Raw genomic sequence first — 19,581 nt, forward strand, 5'->3', positions numbered from 1 at the left:
TCCCTCTAAGCACATATGCATGTGCGCAGGCACACGTGTCTCTAGGACACCACACACACACGCGTGTGTGTGTGTGTGTGTGTGTGTGTGTGTGTGTGTGTGTGTCCCGGCTACGTCGTCTGCCTTCAGTGAAGATCGCAAAAGAGCACATTTCGTGTTTAAAAGCACCCCTGAGCATTTCTTGTCGGTGTTCATTACGGTAACATGCCACCTTGTCTGTCCTCCGGCCGCATCAAAGGCAACGAACACCTTTTCTGCTTCTTCCTTCAGTAAAAGCTGTGTGCATGGGGAGTGGGAGTAGGGGCAGGGGTTCTGGTTTCAGTAAATTGCAACAAAGGAACAAAAAAACAAAAGGCTGCAAGCGGTGCAAAGTGTATCACTCCAGCGGGAGGTGGGGGGCATCAAAGTAAATGTTTTCCCCCTTACACTACAAGTCGTTGAAAGAGGAGGCACTCATTTGGCCAGAGAGGGTGGCCTGCCAGTGCATCTACCCCCTTTTAAATTCAAAATAGGTTTTCATGCCCCCAATAAACACGCCCAGACTCCAGGCAAAACCATCATCGCCAGGAGCAAAATAAAACAGGACTTTCAAATAGAAGGTGAAAAATGAAAGAAGCACAAAAACAAAGTCAAACAATGGCGGCCGTAGTTTGTGTTTTTTCTCACTGTGACGGCCGTAGTTTTTTTTTCCCCTCACAGCTAGCGCCCACTTTTATGGAAGCACTGCAGCTGCTGTTTAAAAAAAAAAAGAAAATAATACATACCTGCAGCGCTTTATAAAAGCGGACACCGGCTGTGGGAAAATAAACCTGCGCCCGCCATAGTTGCTAATGTGCCCGCGGTGCTTTGTAAAAACAGGCCCCTGCTGTGAAAAAACAAAAATAAACTGCTGCCACCATGGTTTATATTGCGCCTATCCCCGCCCGCGTCGTTCGTATGGAAGCGGGTTCCTTGCAGGAAAGAATGTACCGCATGCAACAGGAAAGAGTCATTTTAAACAAGCATTGAAAATGCAATAGGTCTCGCAATAGAATAGTTAGAAATTTTTCGTTTTGCAAATGGAAGAGTGGCGTTGCGCGGGTGAGTGGCGTTGCGCGGGTGAGTGGCGTTGCGCGGGTGAGTGGCGTTGCGCGGGTGAGTGGCGTTGCGCGGGTGAGTGGCGTTGCGCGGGTGAGTGGCGTTGCGCGGGTGGGTGGCGTTGCGCGGGTGGGTGGCGTTGCGCGGGTGGGTGGCGTTGCGCGGGTGGGTGGCGTTGCGCGTGTGAGTGGCGTTGCGCGTGTGAGTGGCGTTGCGCGTGTGAGTGGCGTTGCGCGTGTGAGTGGCGTTGCGCGTGTGAGTGGCGTTGCGCGTGTGAGTGGCGTAGCGCGTGTGAGTGGCGTAGCGTGGATGAGTAGAGTAAAGACCGACGCCAATAAACTGAGGAAGATACTGGCAGGCATATCAGCACAGGGGCAGAGAGTGACCGTCAGTCAGCGGTGGACCACAAACAGAAAGCAACAGGAACCGAGTGCCTGACAAATACACACCGATAGCTGCAGCGAAGTGGAAGCAGTGGAAACTGACAGCTGCTTAGATAACCCCCACGAGGCTGAAAGGCACAGGGGCGCAGGCGGGCAGAGGCCAATCGACGGAGAGAGAAAAAAGATAGACGAAAAAAAAAAAACAAGCAGTAAAGGTTTGCGGATAGGTGCGAACCTAATACGTCAGAGAGAGAAGGAGAAAGGCAGAGCTGGTACTAGAAATGAAAAAAAATAGTCAGAAAGAAAGATAGAGGCTGGGGAAGACAAATGGAAAGAGAGATGCGATGTCAGAGAGGTTGGGGCTCAGATTTGCATGCAGCCCCTGGAGAAGCCCGCTTGTGGGGACTGGGAGGAAGGGTGATGAGACGCAGGCCCTGCAGTGAATAATTATGGGAGGAGAGATGCTGGCCTGAGGCAGAGCGCACGCTGGGGGAAGGAGGCTGGGCTGCCTTTGATGTGGTAGAGGGAGGGGGTGGGCTGCCTGGTTAGTGTGTGTGTCAGATGGAGAGTGAGAGCAATGAAGTTTGAAAGGGATGGTATCACTGAGTTCTGTAAGCACGACAAACATGCACACCCACATCCGACATGAGTTGCTTTCCATATCATTAACTTGACATGAGCTGTAGACGCAATAGCAAGAACGTCAATGTTATGACTGTTAATATTGTAGCTATTATACATTCATACTTCCGTTCTAAATTGCTATACATTTCTGCCTGATGGTGGGAGCTGGTAGCACGCGCAAGCCAAGCGGCGGCTTTCAGGTTTCATCCTTGTTAAAAAAAATTGCCTTGCCTGGGGCTATTTGTCAGGGAAGCCTCTGCAAGAGCATCGCCTGCATTACTGATGCACACATATACAAGTGTGCCATGGAGGCCCGAGGCTAAGTGATCTGGCTGTCGGGATTTGCCGGGATGCCAGTCCAGTCTATGAAGCGTTTCCAGGAACCACGAGAGAGGAGGGAGATTCTGGAAGCTGAGGGCAAGCAGCAGAGAGCAGTCACCAGGAAGAGGCGTGAGGTGGGCCGAGGGGAGCATGGAGTGGAGGGGGTGAGAATACTGGGTAAGTTGAGGGCGAGAGCGGAGGAGCATGGGTCAACGGAGAGGAGTGAATGCGGGAGTCGGCTTGATAGAGGGCAGAAGGGGACTGAAGAGGATGCGGAGTAAGGGGCGGAGCGGGGAGAGCGAGAGCGGCATGTGGGTGTGAAGAAGCCGGGCGTGAAGAAGCCGGGCCTTTGAAGTGAAGCTAAGCTTCACTTCAAAGGTGTCGGAGGAATGCGGGCGGCTGTGCACGCGCTTTTAAGCTCAATGCACATGCGCATTGAGCTTAAAAGTCACGGGCACTGCAAGGAATCGCCACGATTCCTTGCTTGTTAGTTAAAGCGTGGTTAGGCCGCAATAGGCTCGCAAGCTCGATGCGCATGCGCATCGACAGGCGAGACCTAAAAACAGCAAATCTCCCCCGTTGCAGCAAGGAGTAATGGGCAGAGAAAGGGCAGGGGAAAAGGGAGGCTGGGTAGCTACAGGCGTGAAGGCAGCGTGGTTTCAGGAAGCCCGGAGCACTGGCTCGCGTGCTTCAAAGTTGTTGTGAAGACTTTTCTTATATGCTTGTTAAATAAACAAGCAGATAAGAAAAGTCTTCACAACAGCCGTGAAGCAGGCGAGCCAGTCTTGGTGGGCCAGACTAAAAAGCCAAAAGAAGGCAACGAAAAACTGTCCTTTCCAATGGGAAGCCAGCGTTTACCATAAACGCTGACGCTACCCAATGGAAATGAGGGGCGGGGCTTCAAGCCCTTTTGTAAAAGTCCTCATTAACAATAAATGTCGCCAAGCGAGCTGAGCATGTGAGCAGCAAAGCTAGGCGAGACCTAAAAATGATTCTCACAGCCCTACCCAGCATATTCTATCAGGTTCAAAGTTGTCACGTCTGCCCATTTAGGTCAGCATATTGTTTGCTTCCGAGAGGCATTTCATACCAATTCCCAACATTCAAATGCTAATTATTAGCTGGCAGAAGTGGATGAACAAACGCAAAGAGCCCTCCAGAGGCTTCAGGCAGGCAAAAGGTAACTATTAAACATAGTCCTAGAACATCACAGACTACCAGCATAACGCTATTTGTCAAACGCTCTCACTCGTTTTTTTTAAGCATTCTCCCTTTTAAAACTTTGTATTTTGCTGCTACGTGGGCACGGGGAATTGTGTTTTATGTATTTCTACTGCAGAGACTACTCTGTTATTTACTTTTTTTAAATCTCGCTTACCTGCACTTTAAAAATCTCGCATTCTGCTGCCAAATGTAAACGAGGAAACTGTTTCTCACTTACCTGTTGCTAAGAGTATTTTCCTATCGGCACTCGCATTTCTTGGTCAGCGCCATCTTGGTCAGCGCGCTAGTTCTTTTGCTCAGCACACACCTCCCTATTTAGGAAGGGTGAGATAAACAAACAGGCAGCTGTTTAAAGCAGCTCCCGCTGGGAACTAGGTTTGAGAAACTAGGGGGAGCCTGTGCATCACAGGTAAATCCTAGCACGCTCCAAGGCAGTCCGCTTCCTAAGGATGACGTACAACCCCAGGAAGAGGCTGGGCCTCTCCTACTGTACAGTTTCTCTTCCTATAAGGCCAGGCAGATGCCTTTCCTGTCTCTGTAGGCAGGTGGGCTTCTATGCATTAATACAGATCCTCTATTCCTCCACACATTTCAGGTGATGACTCATCATTTCCCAGAGACTGGATGTTAAGGAAATACCAGCCCTGGTCACACAGAAGTCCTTGAAGTTCTTTTGGAGCAAACCCTTACTTTGTTTTGCAGGACTTGAACTGGGTACAAAACGCAATTTTTCAGACAGACTTCAGAATCGGTTTGGTATGGTTCTTTTTTCAAGCGTTGTTCTCGGGCTGCTCTCCAGACAGATTTTGTGTAGTATTTAGTGCTACCTGCTGCTTCTCACAGCAGGTAGCACAAGGAATTTGTCCTGAAGAGCACCCACAACACAGGCACCGTCAACTGTGATGTTTATGCACATGGCTTTCATCAGCCTCTCTAGATCAGTAATCAGGGACTAGAAAAAAAGGCGTGCCTGACATAGAAACTTCCTCAACCAAAACAACAGAAACTGCATTACCATCCGTCACCCCTACCATAAGACAAATGGTAGCGCTCAGGAAGAACTCATCTGCAGCTCCTTGCTAACAAACATCCTTAGGGAATTTCTTAGGGTAGCTTCATCTCCAACCTCCTCACTTCGGTGTTGGAGTAGCCACCCTCCAGCCACAGGAACGCAGGCAATACACTGCAACTGCCTGGGGAAACTGTCCTTGTTCACCATCTCGTGCTATGCCAAGCAGGGACATCCAAAATAGACCCCACTACTCAGTATGTAGGCTCACACAGAGCTACTGCATGTGTGCAACAGACACACTCAACATACATATAGGATGCCTATGCAAGGTACGGGCATGCACATAACACCAGAACTTTACCAAAGTGAGGCATGTAGGGCACACTTAGTGAAAAGGGTAAAAGTGTCTTGTCAAAATAGCGACACCTAAAATAAAGTGTACTGCCGTCACTGCTGTATGCGATACACAGGGGAGAAAGACAGTAGTCCACTACGAGGGCAGGCTTGGAGCTCCCACGTGACAGGACAAGTCCAGTAACTCAAGGTTAGGGAGGTCCTAGACCTCTGTGCACACGCTTAGATTAGACTGGCACCAGGAACAAAAATAAATAGTTAGGATCTCAACCATGGGAATACACCAGTGCCAACAGTGTTCATTTCAACTGAGCCCCTCATGGTCATATTTCAGGACTTGTCTGGGCTGAAGTAGCAAGCTCCAAAAATGTTGAACCATGTGGTAAACAAAAAAGGGTGCTTCTTCCAACAGGATAAACTATGGTGATCAAAGGATGGCATATCAGCTGCTCCTTTAGATGCCTTCACGCAACTTGCCTCGCTTATATCTTTGGGTGGGACAGGCAAACAAGCAGGAGGAACGATCAAGGCTGCCAACACACAAGGGCTTGATTTTCACTTTCCCACTTTAGCCCAACAATATTGTTACATCTGTGCTACCTGTTAAGCACATCATGCAAAGAAAGCTGTGAAGAGCACATTGGTTACCCACCGCAAACGATGGAATACATTTGTGAATGTAAAAGAAATAGGACTTCATCCAATTGTCTAAATGGTGCCATTTGTAATACTCTCGTTTCAATATTCAAGTCTTGGGAGCAGGTTGAAATGTACCCCTGTATTAAGGTAGATGCCATTACTATAGCCAAAAGGTTTCTTCCAGACTTTATTTCACGTTTCATAGTTCCTTTAACTTTCAAAGTGCTTGATGTCCCTATTAATGAGCTAAATCATGGAGTACCTATGCACCTTCATTGCACTCATCGCCCACAGTGGTTAGGGAAAGATAAACAACCAAATGGAATCCTCAAGAATAGACTGGCCTCCCTTCCCCTCCGTTTTTAGGTCTCGCCTGTCGATGCGCATGCGCATCGAGCAAGCGAGACTATAGGGGCTCATCGACTCTTTATCTAACTTGCAAGGAATCGTGGCGATTCCTTGCAGTGCCCGTGACTTTTAAGCTCAATGCGCATGTGCATTGAGCTTAAAAGCGCGTGCACAGCCGCCCGCATTCCTCCGACACCTTTGAAGTGAAGCTTAGCTTCACTTCAAAGGCCCGGCTTCTTCACACCCACATGCCGCTCTGCCCCGCTCCGCCCCCTCCCCCGAGTCATCCTGCCTGCCCCTTCCCGCCGTGTCGCATTTCTCCTCCCCCCTCCCCTCTCTTCCCTCCGTCTTGTTTTTATTGTTACTTTCAGACCGTAGCAGACTTTTATCAGCACCTCCACCCCATCTGATTTTAATTGTTGTTTTTCACCCCTCGCTTTCTGCCCATATTTTCTAAATGTGGCGTTCAGCCCACGGGAGTTCGTTTGGGTGGCAAATTCAACACTTCTCCATATTTTTTAAATGTCGCGTTTACCCGGCGGGAGTTTGCGTGTGCGGCACCTCCTCCCCATCTGCATTATGCAACGACCATTAACTGTGTGTACTAGAACAGTTATTTACCACAGGGTATGGTTCTTATTCAACATTCGGCATATGCCACAAGATGCGGTTCCAGATCCACCACAACTCAAACTGTTCCACATCCACACTCTACAAACATGTAGGCGCACGCCCAGTGCAACGCCACAGTCCATACGTGCACTCTTGGCGGCTTCCTCCCTTCTCTCCTGCCCGTATCGGCGCCCGTTGTCGCCCGCTATTAGTGCATTCTCGTGCTCTCCGGCGGCTCCGGCCCACTGCTAGTGCAGTGAAATAGACTTCATAATTTGAGAGACGCTGCTGGGTACACCTTCGAGTCAAACGCTACGGAATGGTGACTTTCTTAACTACTTATAGCTGAATTAATTATAAAGAGCACCTTTTTGTCACAGCACGCTTCGTAAGCAAAGCACATGGTGCACATGCCTTTGCATGGTTGTTTTAAAAGAAGGAATGGGGGTTGTCCTTTTAAAAATGTTATTAACCACTTAACTGTGCTTGTATTTATTTATAAAATTTAACATTGAAGTTTTGTGATCTCCTGTCTAAGAAATAGTCTTGTGTTACTTGATCAGATAACATTTTCCAGTGGGAGTGCGAATTGGACAAACTGCATTATCACCACCTTTATTGATCTTACATATGGTGAACCACACCCTGCTATTAATGTTACAGAAATCATTCCTGTTCAACAGTTAGCCGTTCGTTTTAAAAGATGTGCAGTTATTAACTTCTCCCCAACACATTTCGCCGTCCCATTTATATTGCGTTAAAGCAGAGCACCATTTATACATACCACCATGCTTGCACAAACTCACAGTGTATCAAAGACTAGAGCAGGCTTCTCCAACGAGTAGCTCTCCACCTCCCATTGAGTAGCTTTCCTGTGTGCAGCCCACTTTACAAACTTAGAAGTTTAGCTGATTTAATATGTTTATGCCAAATCAAAAAGTGTTTATTCAAGATAAAAAGTTATGTATTTTAAGAGCTCCTAAGATGATGATTAGAGAAAAATGGTTGAATTTCCAAATTACTTTTGAAGCCAAGTGATAAATCATGTGGCGTTGGGGAGACTAATTACTAATACTATTACCTTGGTGCAATAATCATTTCAGCTACAGCTGTTATGTACTACCTATGTAAAAGGATTTCAAATTGACAAAGACTTTTTAAAGTTACTGCTGGCAACCCTGCCGGATGCACTAGGTGGTCACTGCCGGTAATGTTGAATACCGTGGCCGCTACTATAATCTTGTATGATGTGGTTTCTAATATAAGGCCAACATTATTAGAAGCTCTAGAAATTTTTCATTGAAAATAAGTAGCTCTGGTTACAGAAAGGTTTGGAAACACCTGGACTAGAGAGAGGTTTCAGACTTCTCCTCTTAGTATTTAGCAGACCACCTGTGGATGACTAGCCTGGTGGACTTTACAACGTATTTTACAAGATGGACTCATAATAGTTTACTTTGTCTTTCAAAAAGATGTCTCACTAGAAATACAAATGTACCTCAGAGTGTAACTGGGACACAATTTTCATATAGATACTTCTCACTCTAGATCCCTCATCTTGCGATTCTGGCCAGGTTGGATCTGGAATCTGCAGCAATAGCTCTTTCATGTTGGTAGGTGGAGCAATCGGACTTTAGCACGACCCTGCCCACATCTAACAATCATTTGCAATGCAATAGGTCTCTCAATTGAGAGATGTTTACCTATTCATATTGTAGATGACAATGCTATTTATTTATGTGCATCTGCAATAATAAAAGTAATTGACATTTACAATACCAATAGGTCAAAGGTTCTAAAATGCGAGACCTATTGCATTGCAAATGCTTGTTCTTATTTAAACGTTCCTCCTATCCTCCCCCTCTATGCTTTACATGCTACTATGTCTTGTTCTTTGAAGAAGCACTAGGTGGGTACATTTGTAATGTTTTATGGTGTTATTTACTTAAAAACATAAAATAATGTGTGGAAAAAAGAACAAATTGGCAAACATTTTGGCATAGACTGGATTAAAGTGGGTTAACACCTTATCTGTAGCGCTCTCAATCAGGAGGTTCACCCCCAATTGGAGAACTGGACTAAGCCCACATGAAATATTAATGGGGTGTCCAAAGACCCTCCATTTTACACCTCCTTTGTCTTCAGACATGCTAAATGTTCTTTTGCTTGATGATATGATTTTGATTATTTCTTTACTGCCATTAGACTTTTATTGCTTCCACTGAAGATAGGGGAAGCTTGACCCTCAAACATCAATTAATCCTGCCACTATCTGCATTCCGAATCAAGGTGCACCAAAAGCATGCGTCAAGTCCACTTGATTGCGAACACTGCTGCAACGTGTGCTGGTCTGTCACTGTGGGTAAAGGCCTCAACCTGCACAAAGTCTTTTGAGCTTGAGAAGGTCAGACTAAGGGCACAAGGGGCCGCTCAAGTCCCCTCTGTAGAACAACAACAAACAGGAAACAATGGTGGGGATATAACCTGCAAAGGAAACCCCAGTGAGGCTCTAGATATTTTACTCCTCTCTGGGTCTAGCCATTAGAAGTATTCTCATTTTGCTACCACCTTTGGGGAGAGGGGTTGGCCTAACGGCTAAGGCGCTCGACCTCGGATCTGGGTTCGAGTCTCGGTAACAACGCCAAAAACCTCCTGTGATTCTGGGCAAATCACTTAATCTCCCCGTGCCTAAAATGAAAGTGTGTCCTCATGTAACGTAACTGGTGCTATGTAAAGCGCTCTGATACCTGATTCGCTTCGGGTCTAGTTCGCGCTATATAAAACTCTGCAAAAAAACCCACAAAAAAAACCTCAAAAGCTGGAGTGATCCAGATGGTAATACCGCTAGAATGGGATAACATTTGCAGGTTTATATATTCTAGGCCATCCCCTTCCAGAGTGCAAGGGGTTTAGAACCCACATAATTCTCTCACTTTAAATTGGACCACCTTAATCACAGGGATTATACAGCTGGCCACAAGACAAACATCAATTTCCAAATTACACAGTATATAATGGGGTAAATAACTGCAATTTAACTGTAGAACATCTGAAAAACCCTCTTGCCCTGTTTAAATACTTCCTTGAAAATTATTGTTTTCACATTTCCTTCAGGTATTGTTTCTTACAGGTAAAACTCAGCTTCACGTACTATAGTTTCGGGATACAGCTTATTGATAGCTGCCAAATACCTGGGCAGCTTGTTATCCATGTGATGGCGTTCCAGCTCTAAAAAAGACAGTAGGAGCTACTGGGCCCAACCATGGGGGATGAGGCCTTTCACTCTTGATTTTCCAGGGCTCTGCCTACTAGGGATCCTGAGCAACTGGGCCAAGAACTCCTTCTGCACTTGGCGCTCAGTGGTAAGCGTTGTCGAGCTGTCTAAACTGCCTCCGGGTGTGAAATTGTAAATACAGATTTGTGAACACAGGCTCACAACTCAAAGGGCACACAGCAGCAGCAATAAATCATTGTTCAGCCACATACTCACCTTTATGAAAAAGAAAGAAGTATTTTATTTGTACCGCTATTGTAGGAAGCGGTCTTTTTATATGATATACCAAAACAAGATATATCATGCCAAAAGTAGGTTCTCTTATGAGTGGACGGGCTTGCACTAGAAATACCAAGGTGCTCTTTTAGGGGGGTAGTGTGGTCAAGCAGCCTTAGGCATATTAGAGAGGAGTGTAAGACATCTGCAAACACACGCAATAGTCATTAAATTATGCACACGACTCAGAGAGCCACACCAATTTATAACATACATACATACATACATACATATGCACCAGAATCAATACAATCAGGTTAGTACGTTTTTGAAGAGAAATACTTTTGAGTTTGAAAAGTCAACAATTCTTAGAAGCTGCAATGTTATCCTATGGGAGGAGAAAAGTAGAGCATTCAGGTACAGTACAGCAACTTAAGAGACCAATCTCCGCATTTAAGATGAGTGGATGGCGAGGTCCAAGTCAGCTGCACTAGGGTGGCCCTGTGCAGGGGTCCAAAACAGTGTCAGGAGCCCAATGGAAGTCAATAGGGATCGATCTTCGCATAAAGAGGCTGCAGGTTTTGACTGGGAGGACAGTCAGGCTTTACCAACGGGGGCTTCGGCCTCACGATGCTCAGAAACGTAGGGACACCTTTAGTCCTCTTCTCCGTGGGCCAGGGGTGTCCGTAGGTGTCGGGTTTTCGTCAGCAGTTGCAGTAGGGGGGCCTGTAAACAGAGGCTGCTGGCGTCGTCAGGAAGGCCAGAGTGGGGAGACCCAAGGTGGGTTTCAAGTCTTGAGGGTCTGGGGACCACGTTAGCACAGTTGGCCTACTTCAGCTCAGGCTAGGTGGCACAGGTGTAGTGGTGTTTTCCGGCATCAAGTTTCTGCGGTCTTGGAGCCTCACAGCTCAGTCTTTGGTACCTGCAGAATGCAGGGGCACAGGTCTGCTATCCCATAGGACCTCTGGGTTCCTGGGTTAAGTAAAGGAGGGTCTCCCAGGCTTTCGGTACACAGTAGCTGTAGGACAAGTTGTCTTTTGGTGAAACTGTCTAAGTCAGCAGGCAGGGTTGGCGTCAAGTCAGTTGCTGGATCTTCTGTTCCTGCACTTTGTGACGCTTCATGTTCATCATCTTCGTTTAGATCGGAAGGATTTGATTTGCTAGCGCAAGGGGCTCCCCTAAATACTGAATTTAGGGGAGTGTAGGGTAGTAGGCAATGAGCTATCTACTCTTGGGGTCACTACACCCCCTATACGACCACTTCCAGTGGAAAGTGGGCATAACCCTGTCCCAAAATTCTTATGATTGTCATCAAGATGAGCAACTCTGAAAAGTTGTGTCCACTTCAGGCAGCCCTCCTTAGGGGTGGTACTAGCCTGATTAGCTAATTTTCCAGTCTGTCCAGTTGCCCAAGGGCTCTGGGCAAAGAGGGTCAGTTTCCTCTGTGAGGGAAGCCAGATTCGCATATCAAAGGTGGTGGATTCTTTGAAGCACTCCCTTCCTTAGAATGCTAATCAGCAGGTTACCCTATGGTAAGAAGTATGAACACCCTCTACCAAAGTTGGTTTTGTTTCGGACCGGATAGGAGAGGCCCTCACCCTTGAATGTCAGAAACTGGTCTATGGTGGCAGGCTGGTGTAAACTAGTCTGTACGCCAGTGGCTGGTAGATTTTCAGATGCACCTCTAAGGTGCCCTCTGTCATTGTATTAATAAATCCAAACACTCGCATCAGTGTGGGTTCATTAATACGAGAGTTTTGATAACAAACCTCCCTTTTTTTTAGTGAAGCCATCATGTAGCTGGGGGGGGGGGGGGGGGGACTCATTTATGCCAGTGCCCAGCACATGTACTCAAAATGGCTTTCTTGTCCCCTTGTAAGGGCAGAAATAGGGCTGACAAGCACAAAGGGCTATCTGCTCACGCAGTTATGCCCTCACACGTAGTATAGTGCACCCTGCCCTAGAGCTGCAAGGACTGCTTTTAGGGGTGACTTACCTATAATTCATGCAGTGTCTGTGGGCATAGCACAGAGGGAAGTGTGCCATGTCGTGGTTTCACTTTTGTCTGCACTAAAACATAGCATGCAGTGGCATTCTGTATTTGTTTGGAAAGGGGTCCTTTAGGGTGGCACAATTTGTGCTGCAGCCCCTAAGGACCCTCTTTGGCCTCATTGCCCTAGATACCAGTAGTACCACTTATTAGGAACTTAGAGGGAGGGCCGAAGGTATTTCCAATTGGGGTACAATTGCACAGTTTTGGGAAAGAAATTCGGCACTGGGGGCCTGTTTAGCAGGAACCCGGTGCACTTCCAGTCAAAATCACATTGAATACCAGGCAATCAAATTGAAGTGACCATGTCAAAAAGGGTACTTTTATACAGCTATCCATACCAAGGAAGAATAGGACCAAGGAAGAATAGGACCTTCAAAAACAATTACACAGTCCTTCGTTGAGTTAGTATCTCTCTGGATTTTCGCTGGCCTACTCAAATCTCACATTAGCAATCATTGTTGTTCCCCATTCACTATTGGTAACAATCAGGGTATGCCCCACTAGTAGTCAGTCTCAAGAGTCCAATACAACTCTAGCTCAAAGTCAATAGTGTTCCAGCGGTATCGCGCTTCAACTAGCAGCAAGTTCTCCCAGGACAGACGGGCCAAAAATAAGCCTTACTCATACAGGCAGGAGGGAAGCGTTAGAGTACAAACCATCCGCGGTCGCTCGCAGCAGTCGCAGCCCAATTCAGCAGGTAAGTTGGCTGCATGCAGACTAAGCGGCTGCACACGTTAGGTGCAGGATCTTTCGTTCACAGTTGTGTTCCTCCAGCGACTAGAGTTTTCCTGTGTCTTTGGGGGTGTCTAGGAAAATCCTGTCCAGAGTCCTGCTTCTGGGTGAACGTGCTCCCACGGCATCATCACTTCTGCTGCTCCGGGTGACCTCCTCCTACATACGGGATCACCACAACTCACAGTCCACAGGCTCTGGCCCCGGTCAGCATGGTGACGTTTTCCACAGTGGCTCCTCCTAACATACAGAGGGTCACTGTTGAAAGTTGGAGCCTCATCAGGTCCCCAAACCAGGATGCATCGCCTAATGTATAATGATAATGAATGTGATCAAAGTATCAATCCAGTTGCAACAATTTTTTCCATACAATACATTATTTTACAGACTATTTTCATCAGCAAGGTCAACGAATGCCAATTCAGGCTTTTCTCCCCAGCAACTGGCAATTCATCATTCCCCATGAATCAGCTTTGTTAATATAAACCCATAATTCCCCATGAATCAGCTTTGTTAATATAAACCCAATGCATTTCGGGCAAACTGCTCTTCCTCACGGGTATCCACAATACAAAAAAATGCAATCAAACCAGCAGAACCTAGTACATGATACAACATGCCATTGTAACCACAATAGCTGCAACATACATAACATGTCAGTGTATGATATTTATAAAATAAATCCTTCACCAAACGCATCTGAAAAATAATGTGCCAACTTGTTAAGTAAAGTAATATGATTTCAAAATAACGTGCGATGAAAACCAAGTGCATTAAGTGACAAAAAGGAAGGGACGATAAAACAAACATGGTAAATGCCACAAGTTATAAAACCAAAAACATACTTGAAACGTGTCTGCTCAGTGAACCCTGTGGTGTGCAACAACAAAAATCCTACTTGCAGAAATACACCTCCAACTAACAAGCACAAAGTACTTGCAGCAGTCGTCAGACCGCAATTCATCAATCGGTTAGTGAATATTCCATTCCTGCAAGCAGATGTGTCAACTATTCTTAAATTGTGCCAAATGGTTAATTTAATTTAACCCCCGTGCCACTAAAGCTAACACATTAGGCAATCCATCTTGGTTTGGGGACCCGACGAGGATCCAACGTTCTTTCTGCAAATCTGTCGGGACTGCACGCGGGACGCTGGCGCATTTTTACTCGAGAGGCTGGATACACTAATAGAAACAAGGCTGAGAGGCTGGATATAGCTTTTAAGTCCAGGGTCCATCGATATAACATAAAAATAGTTCCACGAATGAGGAGACGTGTGTAGATACTTTTTACATGCCCTTTACTTTCGATGTGGCCATCGTACCGCGTGCACATTAATTACAATCTGAACGTCTTTCAAGTTTGATTTTTACATAACCACAGACATCGTATAAGCTACTGAATACCTGGAACTAGCACCAAGTATTAAGACGTGAATAAGATCTTCTTATATCCATCCATCTTTGGCTGAAAAAATACGAAGCTTTGTATGCCTTTGATGGGAGCTTGAACAAGACATTTCTGTGTGGTCTTATCAGAAACCTGTTGTTTCGCTGGACGCTGACCTTTAGATCAAGGCAGGTGGCTTTTTACCCCGAGCTCAAAGGCAGTTTTGCTTCAAAGAAGTCTTTTGGGAAGACAGTTAATATATTCCTGATGAAGGCGACTATACTTTAATTGCCCGTCGAAACGCGTTGAAACAAAGGGAGAAGTACAATATACACTGATCAAGGATTATTCTGACTGTTGCGGAATACTAATCTGTACTGTGTACCTCCTTTTTTTAGTAATAGGAAGTGTTTATGACTTTTTGTATATAACTTGTTCCTTCTTTATATTGTCTGTGTTCCCAATTTTAATTATGTTTTTATTTTAATTGCTTTTTTAATGTATATGAATAAACTGTGTAAGCTGAATTTATTAGCTTTTATAGAATGTTGTTATTATTTTGTGCATTGCTTCAATTGATAGGTTTCTGTGTTATATTAATATTTGTCTATGTGTTTGAAAGAATTGGTGTCTCTGAATTAAGGTGCCCAAAGGGAATCTTTTATGACATAAAGAGAGGATCCAACGTTCGACATGTATTTACACACACACACATACACACACACACACGGATGGAGCACGCTCCAGGGTTGCATGCCATCATTTGGCCTTTGAGCTATGAAATTTGTTGAAATTAGCTGTGCATTCTACCAAATTATACGGGGGTCACTTCCAAGCTTACCACACAAGGCTTCTCCTCTTACCACACAGCACTCTTTCAGACTGCCATCTTCATGGCGGCCCTCTTGGCATAGGGGTGGGTCACAAACCCAGTCCTGCACAGTGGCAAGGACCAGATCGGTGAAGCAGCTGTCTCCTCACACAAGGAGTCCTATCAACAGAGCTCTAAACTGAACTTCGCTCCCTCCAAGGCTCTCCTCTTCCTCACAGGGCACACTGGTCTGGCAAGCAGGCACTGGTGCTCCAGGGCAGGTGGCCTGGGATTCCATAGGAGATCACCCCTCACCCAGCAGGGAGACTAGCATGCCTTGGCTCTCGGTCACAGGCAGAAGTATTCCAGAGCTTACCATCCTCACATCGCCCTTCTGGCTGCTGACACTTTTTGGGGTCTGATTTAGGGTCCGAGTCTTTGAAGTATTATGTTGGGGGGGGTATGGATATATATATATATCATGTTTGCCCTAAGTTGGGAGGGTATGCCTAGACATGGGTCCCTTGCTCACTGGATTCAAGCAAGCCTGGCTGATGAGGGCTGTTAGCCCGAAACCGGTCCCAGGATGCTTGTTTCTGTTCCAGGGAAGACATGGCTTGGCAGGTCGGGCTGGACTGTTCCCATGAGGCACAGGGTCAAGACTGATTTGCATATAGCTGTGTCTGAACTGGGGTGGTAAAGTGAGCTAAAGAACGATGATAGATTCAACCCAGATCTGTGACTGGGGGTGAGTGTCTGAAACGTTTCAGCGCTCCGTCCTTCATCTCCTTGTGTTTTCTTAAAAGGTTAGCCCAGGACTCCCAGCACTGCGCTTTATGATGCTCTTATTACCCCATTCTCCTTCCTAAGATGTGCCCAGGCCCCTGACTTGTGACCTCACTCTGAATCAAAGTGCACCCTTTGAAGTGGACAGGGAAGGCCTGGTTCTCCCTTTCTCAGTGTGTGTCCCACCAAGCTTACAGGAATGCAGCAATATACAAGTATGTCTGGAGTGATCTCTTTACCTCCTCTCCATGTTTCACCGTGCAGGTCTGGTTTTTCCTAAATGGATCAAGGGCCTTCCATCTATTGTACCATCCAAAGGCACACAAAATGAGTGCATCTATAAAGCATCCATGCACAGCACAGTCTTGTATCCTTCATGTACTGTACCCGCTCAGACAAACATACATCCAGAACTTCCATTTAACACTCACAAACTGCACAAGACAGTATCCTGCATGTACTGTACCACCCATAGGCACACATACACCCAGCACATGCACACAACCTCATTCATGTATTGTACCACTCACATGTACACATACACCCAGCACATGCACTTATCCTGCATGCACTGCACAGCACTGCATCCTTCTAGTTCTGTATCACTCACAGGGACATGCACCTCCAGCATATGCACACACGAAGCACACACTCCTCAGTACTGCACTGTCCCTGTATTACACACTTCTCATGCACACACAGACACACAACTTCAGCGCTGTGCAGTACTTCCTATCGATCCACAGCAGTGGAACTTTTTAAAGGTTAAAAAGGACCTGTTAATTTCTACTGATCACTACACTGTATGCCACAACCGCCACACTTGTGCTGCTTAACTCTTGGTGAAGGCAGTAGCCTTCCATCACTACAAGGAAAGTGCTTTGGGAAACCCTCCAAGTCCAACAAGACCACAATCTGTGAGACAGGCCTATGTCATGGTTCACACACATGATCCGCGTTTGCCTATGACACAAAATTCTGCATTAGGGATCCAGACAACAGTGCAGTTGCAATATTTGAGGATTTTCTTATCTTCCTCTTTTAGGATTTTCTTATCTTCCTCTTTTAGAGCAGCTATGAAGTTATCAAATGTTTCAATCTATGCAGTCCACCTGGCACCAATGTTCTGTTTCTTGGGAGTGTTGAATGGCGGTGGTGGCTTTAAGAACACGCCTGCATTGTATTTTGTGCTCCTTTCTTCCGACATTAGGATGAGTCATTCAACTTATATCGTTGAGCAGGGTCGCAGAAGCATGTTTTGCAGTATGCCTCAATCGCCCCTAAATGAGAGTATGCTCTCCTTCTTGTAACTAGTTGGCGTTATGGTTATTTTCTTGCTTTGTTAAATAGTTGCTCTAGGTTCAGGGCGCAGCGTCTCTGCCCAAATGCTTCACCGGCAGGAATTTTGAATACACTCCTTTGCAAGGTCTTCGATTATTTCTGCGGCTGTGTATGGGCTGGAGCAGGGCTTTGACTCCACATGCCGGCCATAGATTGCTGTGCTTTGATTCTCGGTAGCACACGCGAGCAGTTTGCCGAACTGCTGCTAACTCTCATGGGAAGCAGTTTTGTTTTCCACAGGCACGTAATCCAACCTTCGTCACCAGCTGTAGCGTCTTCCCCAGTCCTGGAGCATGTAAATAGATTCCACACTAGTGTCTAAGAGACCTTCTAGAAACATAAGCGCAAGTGAGGTGCAGAATGAATCTTTATGTGCATACCTAGTGAATCCTTGTACATGACTATGTGAAGACCTATAAGTTGACACTAGTATATTCTGCCTGCTTCAGCACAGTAGTTTTTCAAATACAGTTATGGAGCATGGTGTGCATTAACCTTTGTGGGCATTTTTCTTATCGGGAAGATACTGGCGGAAAGTTACTGCAAGACCATAACCAGACACACTTATACAATTTGTAGAAACGTTGTGGATTACTAGAATACACTTAAGATGAAGACCAGTAGGCGTGCCTCCTCCTGTGCCGATTTATGCCATGCACCCTGTGTGCAAGAGTGGCGTCTAGGACGGGATGTATATTTCGCTAGTGAGGAAAACTAGGGACACAGTTGATAATGATGTTACGATTGGGAAATTTTCGAAAGAATCTAGGAGGTTTTACTGTGTCCCATAAGCTACAGAAAATCGGAAATTACGGACCGATATTTGAGAGAAGAATACACTGACAGTGTAAGTACACAGAAAATGAAGCTTGTATGGGTCATTAGAAAAGCAATCGTTTACCTGTTTCGTTGAAAATGTACACAAGTGATAAGAGTGATACCACAAAAAAGTTGCACGAGTATGAAAAGAATCGTAAGCATGGATACATCTTCCCTCCCTCTTAGTGAGCTAAGGCCAGCATCTGAAAGTATCATGAAGAAATAGGATATATACTAGTAGCTGCTAAGCTGTCATTACTTGAAACCTCTTCCAGTATCTCTCTCATGTGTACTAGGTTCATGTAGACATCGTACTTCTGTCTTCCTCCTACCTACTTACTACCATGTGTTCCTCCTCAACCTACCGCACCCTCCTATGTAACACACATGCAGATAATCAAGCCCCCGTCCAGTCGCCCCAAAAGATCCCATCTATCCGTGCCATTGATGTCCCGTACACAAGACTTTGCAACTTGCCCGTTACGCAAGCACTTGAAACTTGCACAAACCCTGCTCAAACTTCTGGCCGCTTCCTCCCCGTACGCCAGCCCATTCTGGTGACGAACTCTCTCAAAGTTTCCCATCGCATCAATACAACCCTTCCGCGCTCTCTTGTCCAGTTTAAGTTCCGAGTAACTGTTCCTCGTGCTAAGTGTGTGTTGTAGGTCTAGTTGTTGCCTTTTCAGACCCGCGAGGTCCCCTGGCCAGGGTTCTGTACGTCCCTCCCAAAGGATCCTGCTAACCTCCCACACTCACCAAAGAGCCCTTGCACCAAGCTCAGCGGCACGCTGAGCCAGTCCCCGGCAACAGGCATGGTACACAGAGCAGGCAGGACGGCCACTCTCCGAGCTCAGGCTGCTGGCGGGAAACAGACGTCACTAGCATCACCTCCGACCCCGCGCAGCATAGACAGAGAAGACATAAGGGCATGATCACAGAAGACGGACCACATGGGCTCTGTGCCCTGCCATCTTGGGAGAGTATTGCATTACAATTGTATTTATATAGTGCTTAGTATCCCCCGATGAGGCGTTGACGGTACCCTGGAACACCAGGTTAGCAGTAAATCCAGTGGGTATTGTTGATTATTATGATTGGTATTTTGCTCCCAATGAAAGGATTACTGTGTCCCATAAGCTACAGAAAATCGGAAATTACGGACCGATATTTGAGAGAAGAATACACTGACAGTGTAAGTACACAGAAAATGAAGCTTGTATGGGTCATTAGAAAAGCAATCGTTTACCTGTTTCGTTGAAAATGTACACAAGTGATAAGAGTGATACCACAAACGACAGACGACAGAGCCAGCTACAAAACCCATGAAAAGTATACAAACTAAAACTTTTGTCTGTGGGAATGCTGAAATGAATTACGTTTGCGTTAATGTGTCATACGTTTGCGTTAATGTGTCATATGTGACTCTAGGGTTGAAAGATGACACTTCAATAATGGTTTAAGTAGGTTTATTCCATAAGTAAGCAGGTACACGGCTGACAGGTAGTCAGTCTGCGTCAACTGAATTAATGAAGAATACATAGAGAGAAATGGAACTGAGAGAGCGCA

General features: G+C 46.0%; 1 protein-coding gene across 2 annotated transcripts in view; it reads right to left on the reverse strand.

The window, feature by feature from the left end:
- MCMBP (minichromosome maintenance complex binding protein) overlaps positions 1 to 18,975 on the reverse strand; it is a 184,584-nt gene extending 165,609 nt beyond the window's left edge. For both annotated transcript variants that reach the window (XM_078643928.1, XM_078643929.1), the window contains exon 1: positions 18,772 to 18,975. In XM_078643928.1, coding sequence (XP_078500054.1) covers positions 18,772 to 18,829 — 58 coding nt within the window. In that variant the 5' untranslated portion in view covers positions 18,830 to 18,975. The remainder of the gene's footprint in view (positions 1 to 18,771) is intronic.
- Between the last annotated feature and the right edge of the window lie 606 nt (positions 18,976 to 19,581).

This window comes from Lissotriton helveticus, chromosome 5_1, assembly GCF_964261635.1.
Source record: "Lissotriton helveticus chromosome 5_1, aLisHel1.1, whole genome shotgun sequence".
Lineage (NCBI taxonomy): Eukaryota > Metazoa > Chordata > Amphibia > Caudata > Salamandridae > Lissotriton > Lissotriton helveticus.